This window comes from Sciurus carolinensis, chromosome 7 (genome assembly GCF_902686445.1).
Source record: "Sciurus carolinensis chromosome 7, mSciCar1.2, whole genome shotgun sequence".
Classification (NCBI taxonomy): Eukaryota; Metazoa; Chordata; class Mammalia; order Rodentia; family Sciuridae; genus Sciurus; species Sciurus carolinensis.
Genome location: NC_062219.1, coordinates 9,887,467 through 9,899,641, shown reverse-complemented (window position 1 = coordinate 9,899,641; position 12,175 = coordinate 9,887,467). Strand labels below are relative to the sequence as shown.

Genomic DNA, 12,175 nt, shown 5'->3' with positions numbered 1-12,175 from the left:
ACCTAAGGACTGCCCATAGGCCCACTTCCTAAAGGTCCACAGTATCTCTCAATAGTGCCACCCTGAGGACCAAGTCTTTAACACATGGACCTGTGAGTACACTCACCTAAACCAGAGCAGAGAACATAGGCAAGTTATTCAGTGTTAACCAAATTTAATCAAATTTAAATTTAATCAAAGCAAAGTCACGGACAAGGGAGTCAATAAGTTGAGTACAGGGAAAGCCCTGAACAGAATCCTAGGCCCATACATAGGAACCCTTCTCTCCAGCCCCCTATCAGACAGACCTCAGTCACCCCCAGAAGTTCAGTCCTTTGGAGGGTGCACAGCAGGGACAATATAGCTCTGTCCTCACACCTGGGATTGCTGTTTCCATCACCCTTTCATTTCTCATGATGCAACATCTGAATAATATTTTGGTAAACGAAGGAATGCAGTTCCCAGTAACAAGAAAGGCACTTTTTCTTAGAGATGAATGTCATGCTGACTCAGTCTGGGCTAAGTGATTTTCTACTCAGCCCAGTGCATCAGTCCACGGCTGCCTGGGGGCCAGGAGGAGACTGGAGATTCTGGGAGCTTTGAGTGGACCCAGTGATGAGTGAAACAGCCTCCTTGTTATAGAGCCTCGGGAATGAAGGAAGAACCTGAGAAAGGCCTCACTCACTCCAGTCTTCAGGAGAGATGGGAAGGACAGCCTCCCAACGTTATTGATGAAACCTGTGCACTCGTGATTCATTTTTTCAAAGCAATAGAAATACTTCCTCTGCCATCTAAATCTATGGTCTCACTCTCTTACAAACGATGTATGCCTCTTTTCAAACTGTCCTTTAAAAGTTACATTTTTGTTTGCTATAAGTCATATATATTGTTTTTAGAAAGCTTGAAAATAATAAAGAAAAAAATGAAAATAGATTTTAACTTATTAATGTATTGGATCCTAATAATCCATGCAGAGGCATCCATGGTTAACATTTTGATGTACCCTTGCATTATTTCTTTCTCTGCCTGATCTATTTTTATAGAAATGTGGAATCACATGCAACATTTCTATCTTGAAAATTTTTTTTCCTCAATGCTCTGTGTGTCATCGTACCCCATCTTTAATAGGTATACAGTGTTTCATTGTATGATCACATAATTTGTTTAACCAGTTCCCTCTTAACATTGTAGTTTCCAGTTTTTGATAATCACAATGTTGCAATCAATATCCATGAACATTTCCTTAAGTCATATGCCTTATAAGTGCTCTTGCTAGACCAAAGGATTTATATGTTTTAAATTTTTCAATATACACAGTTAGCTTATTTCTTCGAAAGTTGCATTAATTTAAATTCTCACCAATATAAAGTACAAGTGGTTTATTCTTCCTGTTCTCAGCAGTACAAAATATTGTCATTTGACATTTCACTTGTTTGAAACTGGGGGTGGGCACAAATCACAAACTTTTTAAAAAAGCATATTTACTGATTGAGTTTGTGTGCTAGTGGCCTGTTCATCTCTTTGACCCATTTTCTTATTGGAATATTTATCTTTATCCTATTCATTTGTAAGGGCTCTTTATATATGCAACAATATTTATATATTGTTACACAAATGTTTGTAGATGCAATAAATATTTTCCTGCTTTAACATTTGCTTTTTATGGAGTTTCTGACATACAGGATTTTAAAATTTTATGTGGTCAGAATTCTTTATGTGGCCTGCCTTGTCATATTTGTTTAGAAAGTGCTGGCCACCCTCCAAATACAACGAGTTTGTGTACATTTTTCTAGTTCTTTTATGTTTTATTTTTTATATTTGGTCCTTTGGTATATACTTGAGAGATATGGCTTTAACATTAGATTTTATCTTCCTAAATGAATAGCTGTTTATCCAATTCCATTTATTGGATCATCCCTACTCTCCCCACTGAATTGGAAATGGTGTATTTATCAAGTACTAAATCCTAGAGAAGTTGCATCTAAGACTATGTATTTGGGAACGTTCTATTTTGTTTCAATGCTTCATTTATTCTGGGGCTAATTATTATCCTTCATGATTTCATTTGGCAAAAATGCTCACCCATTTATTCTTCCAGGTGGAATTCAGAATCATTTTGTTAAGTTTGTCAAAATTTCCCCACGTCATAGGGGACTTTAATTAGCATTGTAATTGATGTACCAAGTACCTGGGAAGGGTGGCAGGTTTAAAGCATCACATCTTCCACTGCAGGATTCAGAATGTCTCCTCATTTTTCCAAAAAATTCCCTTAAAGTCTGTATTGTTTTATAATTTCTTCATATGGAGCATATCTACCACTGCAGGGGGGGCGGTTAAGATTATTCCTAGAGGTTTATGGTGTTTTATTTTTCTGTTGTACATGGGATGTCATCCTCCTTATCCAACAGGTTATTCTAATATAACGTAAAAAGTATTTGAAGTTTGTGAGTATATTAATTTATGCTATTCATATTATTGAAGATTCTTACTCACTTTAAATGATCTGTGTTGATGAGATGCGTGTGTGTGTGTGTATGTGTGTGAGAGAGAGAGTGTGAGAGAGAGAGCAAGTAGGACCAAATAGATGGACATTTTTATTCTTTAAAGTATGGTCTATTTATAAATAGCATCCCCTGCTTCTGTGCTGGTGAGACCCTTCTCTCTTCTCCTCGGTGCTAAAGATAAAATCTGACAATTGCTCCATGCAGACGGCCCTGTGAGCAGTCCCCGCCTCCGGGGCCTTGCTAATACCCTCCTACCAGGGGCCTTCAGACTTAGCAGCAGCGAGTCACTTTCCTGTGGGGTGTGGAGTCAGCCCTGCCTCTGCATGGCTTCCAGAGGCCCTGTGGTACCCTCATTCCCATCCACTTGTCTTATCACACTGCAAACATGGACAATCCAAACTGATCTCTGTCGTTGCACCGTAGTCAGTAGCTTCTGCCAGGGCAGAGTCTGTGCCCTGTGCTGTGGAAACGCATTTCTCACTTTGGCCTTCAGTAGAACTGGTCTGCATGTTTGCAGGACAGTGGTTTTGTGTGTGTGTGTGTGTGCTCAGAGAACTTTAACAGCGTTTGAGGGAAATTAATACTCTGCAAGGACAAAGCCACTTTTCTTTCTTTTACATTCAAGGACAAGCTTTGCATCCAAGTGGAAAAAAAATAGCGCGGCAAAAAATAAGGTAGTCATTAATTTTCATTTTGCTATTAGCATATATTGGATTAACTCAGTTAGTTAAACTAAAAGGGTCATAGCTACTGAGCACTTTCTTCCTCTGTGTTTAATTGCACTAATTAGAGCTATATATATACATCGCCCTACAGGATCTGAGCAGGCCTGAGAAAAGAACTTTTGATAGTTGTGCACGTCATAGCATCTGGCAGTTCAAGGCTTCCCTTGAATTACAATGGCCCTGAGCTACAAGAACCCAAATTGTCATAGTCCAAATGTGGAGAAACTGAGGCCCGTTTTCTTCCACCAGATTAAAAGAATCACAGCGATGGCATTCTGGGTTCCAATTTTCTAGAACTTATGCTTCTAGAGCTATTTTTAGGAATATTTGGCTTTGTACTTGTGGAATTATTTTTGATGCCTACCACTCCATCGTCACATTAAAATTCATGTGTGGCGCCATCTTGCTAATGTCATGAGAGCGCACATATGTGCACAAGATCTTCCCCGAATGGAATTCAGTTCCTTTCGGCCATTCCTCACGACCGACTCTGGCACCCACTCTAGGCCACAGTCACTGTCTGCTGCATTCTTCAGACTGGGCAGGGCAAGGGGCAGACATGCTTGGATCATCATGGGAATCAGGTCGCTTCACTCCGGTGGGTGGCATATGTTGAGGTTCTTCTAGAATTTTCTTTGAACAAAACGTCACACTGTTATAAATAACAACAAAAACGAACAGTTTAAAAACCAGGCTTGGCTGTTTCCTCGGGCAGACTTTCAGCTCTATCGGCTCTTGGAGTAACATCGATATCTTTGTAAATGGCACGTCTTCCTCTCTGGCATCTCTGTCCTTAGCCGACCTCTTAGATTCTCCTGCCAGTGAAACTCAGCCTCAGGGTTGAGCTATTACAGGTGTCATGTTTGCCGTGGACACAAACCTGTCTCCATCAGATGTACACAGGTGGCATTTGTAAAATTTCATGTTCCTAGCCCCCACCCAAGATAAGCATCTTTAGGAGTGAGGAATATCAGTTTTTTTTAAAGGTTCCCACGTGCTTTAAATACAGCTCTGGTCAGAGTGCTGCAAAGGCAAGAATGGGGACTTCCCAGCTCAGTTAACAGGTGTCTGGCTGGACAGCAAGTGTGTCCTTGCTAACAAGTGTTTACACGCATAGCAGGGCTTCCAACTTTCATGTGCATCTGAGTCAGCTGCAGATCTATATTTTAAATATGCAGATTCTGGCTCAGAAGGCTTGGGAGGGGGCACCAAGATTATTCATTTCTGACAAACTTCCTGGTGATGTCAATGCTGCCGGTCCATGGACCACACCTTGAACAGCAGGCCCTAGCTCAGTTTCTCGCAGTAGCACTCCCTCCCACTGTGACAATTAAAAATGTCTCCAGACATTTTACGCTCCCCTGGAGGCAGGACAGATTCTCAACCCTTGGTTGAGAATCGTGTCACTAGGTAATCCTGATCATCCGCCAGGTATACAGTCTACTTTTAAATATAATTTGTTTGTACACTTAAATGATCAAAAACATCCACTCTCTGGGTTTGCCTACCCTCCCCACAGTGTAAGCCACAAAGGGCAGAGGACTTGTCCTGCTCATCACTGTATCCACAGAAGACTGACAGGTATGTAGTGGGCACCTAAAAAATATCTAAATGAATTAGTTAATTGGTTAAACTAGCACTGAGTTGTACATGAAGTTCAATCTTAGAGGTCACCTTTTTCTATTCTCTATAAAGAGACAGAAAAAAAAGATTGCTTTACTCTATTCTCTACAGATATTTCCATTGTATTTCTTTTCTCAATGCTTTATTGAAAAGCCATAAGTAGTCAGGTGCTCATGGGGCAAGAAGTGCCTATTTAAAGTTCTCATCTGACATTATTTATTTCCTGAGATGTCGGGGTCTTAAGCCCCCTTGCTCTTCTCAACCAGCGACAAGGGAAGGGGGACACTCCCCAACAAAGTCAGACGGGGATAGGTAGACCGCCCGCTCCCAGCCCTCCAAGTGGAGGACAATCAGACGCATCAGGGAGACCTGTCACAGCAGGAACTCGTTTATTGAGGAAATCGCACAGTTTTTATGTAGGGTGGGGGCTAGGTGGGAACCAATCAGCTTAAAGGTCAGCAAGGCAGGGGGGGTTCATGCAGGCAAGAGTCCCATTGGACTATATGGCAAGCACTAGCTGATCACGTTCGAGGAACTGTTGTTAACCAATCCCTGACGGTGGTCCGGTTTATCGTCATAAAACTTTGAAACCGCCTTTGAGCCTTGATTTTGCTCACTGGCCAGGGAGTAAGGAGTCAGCCTGAGTTAGTTAACGTGTCATTAGTCCCAACACTGAGAAGGTTCTCATCTAAAGGAGATCAACCCATAACCTTTGTTGACCAAGTCTAGAAAAAGCCCAAATCCTTTGTGCTTTCTCAACTAAATCATCTCACACAACTTCAAACCAGCTTCACAATCAAAGAGTGACCGGGCTTGTGTGAGCCACTGCGTCGACAGGGGTTTCTCGTTTCCACTCACCGTTTCCCTACCTCTGCCCCACACAGCCCCTCCCCTCGTACCTGCCCACCACTGGCACCCTGGTCAGCATGCCCCCAGAGCTGCGCCCTGTACATCCCTGCCACTCAGAGCAGGGAGCACCCATGCTTGGCCCATTCAGCTCCCCTCACTGAGGGCCACGCAGGACCAGCATGGCAGCACCACCAGGGTGGGTTGAACCGCAGGGGAAACTCTGCTCCCATCTCCCAGCATCCTCCAGCAAGGGCAGAAAGGCTTGTCACCACCCCTCCCTCTCCTCCCCACCTGCTGCTGGGAGTTTTCCTTGCTTTCTTGATTTTGCAGGTAGGTGCTCTCTGTTTCTCCTGGGATGGGCCAGAGACAAGGCAGAGGAAACGCCTGTCTGCCCACCTTGGCTCAGCTTTGAAACTGCCCAGTGAGCTCGCCCAGCATCACTTTCAGTCCTTGAAGACCAACATTTAAGACTCACTTGCAGAGTAAAGCTTTTAACTGGAGAAAGAATGGAGAACCCACGTCCCTTTGTGAGCCCCTGTGTGCATATTTGTCAATAAGCACTTGTAAAGACAAAGAGGCTGCTATATGATGTATTAGCAAGGAAATATTCACATTTTACTCTCTTGAGTGAAGACCTAGCCAATATGGATAAACAGACCCGAATTCGCTCTACTTTTCCCCTAATAGAAGTTGACTTGTCTAACATAGCTAATCATCATGGATATTTTTCTGTGGGCTTGGAAGTTGACAGATTGTAGGTCACGAAATTCTGGCAAGTGGCTCAAAAATTGCCATCTTCCTTCCTAGTGGGTCTGTCTTTCCAAGACTGGGTGGTTTTTGTCCTAACGGCTGCACAGCACAAATGGAAAGAGCTTTCTGAACAAGGAAGATTTGTTAGGTCCATCAGCTGGGTGTCGGTGGCCTCCAAGGACTGGACTCCAGCACACACAGAGATAGGGCCATGACGACTCCAGTGTAAAGCCATATTTGCCCTGGGCTTTGTCATCATTCCAACTGAACTCTTATCAGCAGAGGTTCCTACCATCCTGGCAGGCACTCTGGCAGCTAGTTAATGACCTCTGAAACTTAAATACCCCAGGGAATATCACTCCTCTGAACCATTCACTAAGGAAAAAAATCTTAATCCGCATCTTGCAAAAATTGAGATTTTTTTTTTTCCCTTTGCATTTTGTAAAAGCAAAACCCCATTACTTTCTAACAACTTGGAGCAGGAGGCCAATGGGTTGTGTTAGTCAGCTTTCTGTGGTTGTGACAAAATACCTGAGATAAGCAACTTAAAGAGGAAAAATTTATTTAGCTCAGTCTCAGAGGTTTCAGTCCCTAATCACAAGACTCTGTTGCTGTGGGCTTGGGCTGAGCAGAGCATCATGGGGGACACATGGTGGAGCAAAGCCACTCATCTCATGGTGGCCAGGAAGGAGAGAGAGAGAAAGGGAGTATGCAGGGACCAAGGACAAGATATCCCCTTCAAAGCCATGTCCCAGTGACCCACTTCCTCCAACCTCCTAAAGATTGTACCACATTCCAAAAGTGCCCCTGGCTAGCAACCAAGCCTTTAGCACATGGCCTTTGGGTTCACTTCGGATTGGAACCATAACATGCATCCGTGTCGACAGAGCTGTAGTATTCTTTCAGGAGGAGGAGATGACTTCCCTGGCAGAAACTGGCTTTGAGAGCAGGAGAACCGGTCACCGTCCACTTACTTGAGCCCCTGGCTAGCCCAGGGCTTCTCTTTGAGTGAAACAACCTGTCAGTGGCAGTTTCTGGTCCCTGAGCTCACACACAGACAAGCCTCCCCTTTCCATTCCGAAGGCCCTCGATTCTTTGTCCCTGGGTTTGGTTGCAAGGTCACTACTAGATGTGGTGCTGCTGTTATTCTGCTTCTTGCCACCACTCTCAACAACTGGGGAGCGGAGGTCTCTGTGAAGGTAAGGACCACTTCAAGCTTTACACTTTCTCTCAGAGTGTTTCTGCATGAAATTGTCCTTGAGAAATAAATACTGGCTTACAGGAACTTGCAGAAACTACTCAGGGGTTTTTACCCAGCATTCTAGTGTTCTTGAACTATTAGCTACTGTAGGCTTTGATTATTCTTGTCAATAGCTGTATTTAAACAACAAAGAGCAGCCCTAAGAAGCAGAGGCGTGATTGTTACCAACAACAAAAAGAAGGGTAAAAAACCACCCCAAAACCAGCATAATTGAATATCAGAGCAGGAACAATCAGTTTCGCCCTTTGTGCCATGGAACTCAGGCCCCTGAGGCTGGTGCTCTCCACTGAGGAGAGAAAGGCTTCGTGACTGGCCATGGGCTGCAGACTGACGGAGAAGAAAAGCTTTTGTCCTCAGGGTGGTTTAAGAAGCCCTCAGCTCCAGGGCTGGCATCTAGCAGAAGCATAGCAAGATCGATTAACCGGATAAATAAATGAATTAAGTGCAATGAGAGCCCAAGGGAGGAAATAAGCAACTGTGCCTGCCAACTGTTTTCACAAAAGAGGCCTGGACTGGACCTTAAAGGCAGGATTATTCCCGCAGACAGCAGAAAGGGAAACTGCAACATCGCCGTCACTGAAGGACAGAACAGCGTGGCCTCCTAGGGAAGCACAGAGAGGCCTCAGGGCTTGGAGCACAGCCTGCGAGGAATCCTGCGCTGCAGGAAGAGCAGGCCCTCGGGAGAGGCCCCAGGGTTCTTGGACAGACTCTCCAGGGCTGTGAAGAGGAGGAGTCTAAGCAGAAGAGGAAGCAAGAGTAGCCAGGAGGCTGCCAGCTTCTCGGGCAGCCACAGGTGCCCCCAGGCCACGGCGGGCCCCACACAGCCCCCACGCAGGGCTGTGTTGTCCAGAGTAAGTCCTCCTTCAAGATCGGTGGGCTGCTTTTTCATTCTCTGGTCCTTCCAACACTTCACAACCCGGCCCAGGTCTTCTGATCCTTCCGTTTCCTTCACATCCAGAGCTCCGGAACACCTAGCCACGGGTTGGAGGGGTGGGTTCACTTCTCGAGCTCCAGTTTGCTATCTCTGTGGAATTCAAGCTTCCAGCTCACTTTTATATCCAAGGTTTAATTTTTCTTTTCCTTAATCGTAAGGAACTCTAGTAAAGATTAGTTTATTGTTTTGAGTTTTTTGTTTTATTTTTCCCAAGTCATTGCTACTCACAACTAAGCTTTGTAAGTGATTCTAGCTGGTAAGTTTGCCATTTCTGTATTTTAAAATAGTTGACTTCACAATTCAGCTTCAAACTTTTCTGCTTAAATGAACACAAATGTTTGATTGAGTATCTTTTTAAACTTATATCTGACCCTCTAGTTTTTCTACCCATGTTTATAAGAATTAAGTAAATACAGTCGACTTCACACTGACCTACAGCTACCGAAGCCCCCAATCATTAATTTAGGCCACGGGCACCCAGTAGGTGCCTGCAAAGATTTACCTTTACGTTGATGTGTTCAAAGCCAGTTCTTTTCACCCTGATACTTAGGGACACACATAACCATGCCACCTCTTTGTCTTCTCTTAGTACAGAACAGATTGAAAAACCCGCCTTCTTCCCGGCGTGCTCACTTCTGGAACTGAATTTAACACCATTTGATGGTGTAGTCAGCAGGGTGCCAGGCAGGTGGGGCACATGCCAGGAGGGGATGTTCTGCCTCACCAGGTGCTATGGAGGAGGGCTGGTCCCAAGGAAGAGGCAGAGTCAAGGCTGTGCCTTACCATTTCCATCCTGGCCCTCCCAAACGTACTCCCTGTTTGCAACCTGCAAGTGGAACTCTAATTTGCCATGAACAGTCAGTGGCTGGTAGCCACAAAATGTTCCCCTATTGATATTTTTACTAACACCGAAAAGCGATAGGCTCAAGGTTGAGGGCAGATTGTCACAGCCCCTTAAAGGAGGCTAGGGGTGTGGGGGCCGGAGAATGGCCATTTGAGCCCCTGAATCAGGACAGGTGAGCTGTAGATCCTGTCAATGAGTGAAGCCCTCCAGAGACCCCAAGGTGAAAAGACTTGGGGCACGGTGAGCATTTACTTATGGAGCCCTTCATCTGAAGTAAAGTGTCTTCTCTGAGTTGGGCTCTTTATCATACTTGAGCACCTCATTAGAAGGCACATGTGTATGACGTATGCCCTGGAGAATATCTTCAAGACCCTGAATCAGGTTCTCAAACTTTAAGGTGCCCAAATCACTGGCAAATCTCAGATACACGCAGATTATGATTTAGTAGCTGGGACGAGCTGAGAACCTATTTCTCTGTTTCTCAGCTGAGCTGTTGGGTGACATGGATGCTCTGCAGACCACCGTGGAGCCACAAGGCCCCAGAGAGCAGTGTTCTCAACGGTGCTTCTCTAGAGAGATTGGCATATCTGGGGAGCTTTTAAAAATCTTGATGCCAAACTGTACCCCACACCAATGAAATCAGAATTCTGATGACAAGGCCAAGATATCACCAGTTCTAGAGACCCCCACATAATTCCTGTCTGTATGAAGGACACGAGTGGATGATGGGACTGAGTCCTGTCACTTTGGAAATCAGCCAAAAACATGTTGTGACAGTCTGGATCTGATGTCCTTCAAGGGTTGTGAATTAAAACTGAGCGGCTGCCTTTCCTGTCGCCAGCTCCAGAACCCGAGCTGAGGGCTCCAGAGCCCACGCTGAAGGCCTCACGGCGCTGCTGCAATGCTCGGTGCACCTGCGGTTTCTGCTCTTGGCTGCTCCAGGTTCTTTTCAGAAGCCTAAGCGGGCTGTGAGAGTCGGGATGAGAATAGAACTGGACGTTTACGTTCCTATGGAGAGGGTTTCTCGGCCCCGCTGTATATTCACATCACTCGTCTGCATTCCATGAGCTGGGCTAGTTTTAAAAGCTCCCCAGGTGATGCTGATGTGAAGCCAAAGAGGGGAAATAAAATGAAACTTTTAAAAATGGACATATTTGTTTTTTCTTCAACACTCTTGGAACTGGTTCTAAATAACAAGGTGCGGGTCCGATGATAAACAAAATGTAGAAATGATTTTTAAATATGCATTGATGATTTTTAAAAATGTTTTGAAATGTATATGCCGGCTTCCTGTCCCCCACCTGGTATTTTTGAGGAGGCCAATTTGGCCCCTGAGCTGGGTGTGGAGTAGCCACCTGAACATGAAAATTAATTAGGGCACTGCATTAGTCAAGGAAAGGCTAGGTGCTAAAACATAAAAGCCCAACCTTCTGGGGCTTGACACTGCAGGAATTTGGCAAACGAAACAAGGTCCCAGGGGCAGCCCTCCTCCGCAGTCTGCCCAATGGGAGGGGAGGGAGTGGGCGGGACTCCGGGGGAGGTCCCCCAGATGGGCGGGGCCACATGTGCTCTCACTCCATTGGCCAGAGCTCCATCACGTGGCTCCTGGCCCCTGTATGAGTGACTACCCCCGGATCCCAACAACTGAGCAGCCTGGCCTGCAGCCAGCAGCGAAGACCAGCAGTCCTTGAAGTGATGGGTTTTATTTTGTTTTGCTTTGTTTTGTTTTGTGTGTGTGTGTGTGTGTGTGTTAGGGATTGAACCCGGGGGCGCTTAACCACTGAGCCACATCCCCAGTCCTTTTTTATATTTTATTTTGAGACAGGGTCTCTCTACGTTGCTTAGGGCCTTGCTAAATTGCTGAGGCTGGCTTTCAACTTGCAGTCCTCATGCCTCAGCCTCCAGGGACGCCGGGTTTACAGGCATGCATCACCACGTCCAGTTTGAAGTGATGATCCTAAGGGCAAGTGTTCTCTTTTCTCCGCAGATATTGCAAACGGCACCAGTTCAGGGGGGTACCGCCCACCTCCCAGAACCAAAGAAGTCATCATCAATGGCCAGACTGTGAAACTTAAGTATTGTTTCACCTGCAAGATTTTCCGGCCCCCTCGCGCCTCCCACTGCAGCCTGTGCGATAACTGCGTAGGTGAGTAGGAGCCTGGGGCGCTGGCGGCCACTTTCGGGTGCTCCGAATAGGCGTTGTGCAGGGTTGATGTGTACTTCTCTTTAATCCTTCTCCATGGAAAGACGCATTCATGGTTGATGTTCGGTGTATTTGCCTGTTGCCACCATTTGCATTGACCAGGCCTACAGTTACCAATCTCTTATTTTTCATTTTTCCCCCCTGGCATCCTGCAGTGCCCTAGGCCTTCAATTCCCCCAGCGCAGCGCAGTGTTATAAAGCCATTTCAGCCCGAGGCCCCTGCATGGCCTGACCAGCTGGCCAGGCACACATTTTGTTCAGTTCTCTTCTGGAGCTGGAAGCATTGGATTCAGCGGGGAGAGGAGGAGAGACTGGAGGTTTCTTCTTTCAGGGGGCTGGAGTTAGGATCTTTGTTCTTCAGAAACCAAAGGACCTCCACTCTCTGTCTACTTGCTTTCTCCAGGACAGATGAGGGAAGCAGGCAGAGGGAAGGTGAGAGCCCAGAGGTTCCTGGTTGTAAGACTTGGCCTGACTGTGGACCTAGCACAGGACTTCTACAACGT

General features: G+C 45.7%; 1 protein-coding gene across 3 annotated transcripts in view; it reads left to right on the top strand.

Moving 5' to 3' along the window:
- Nucleotides 1–12,175, top strand: part of Zdhhc14 (zinc finger DHHC-type palmitoyltransferase 14) — a 264,704-nt gene that overhangs the window by 190,810 nt on the left and 61,719 nt on the right. For all 3 annotated transcript variants that reach the window (XM_047558180.1, XM_047558179.1, XM_047558181.1), the window contains exon 3: nt 11,457–11,615. In XM_047558180.1, coding sequence (XP_047414136.1) covers nt 11,457–11,615 — 159 coding nt within the window. The remainder of the gene's footprint in view (nt 1–11,456; nt 11,616–12,175) is intronic.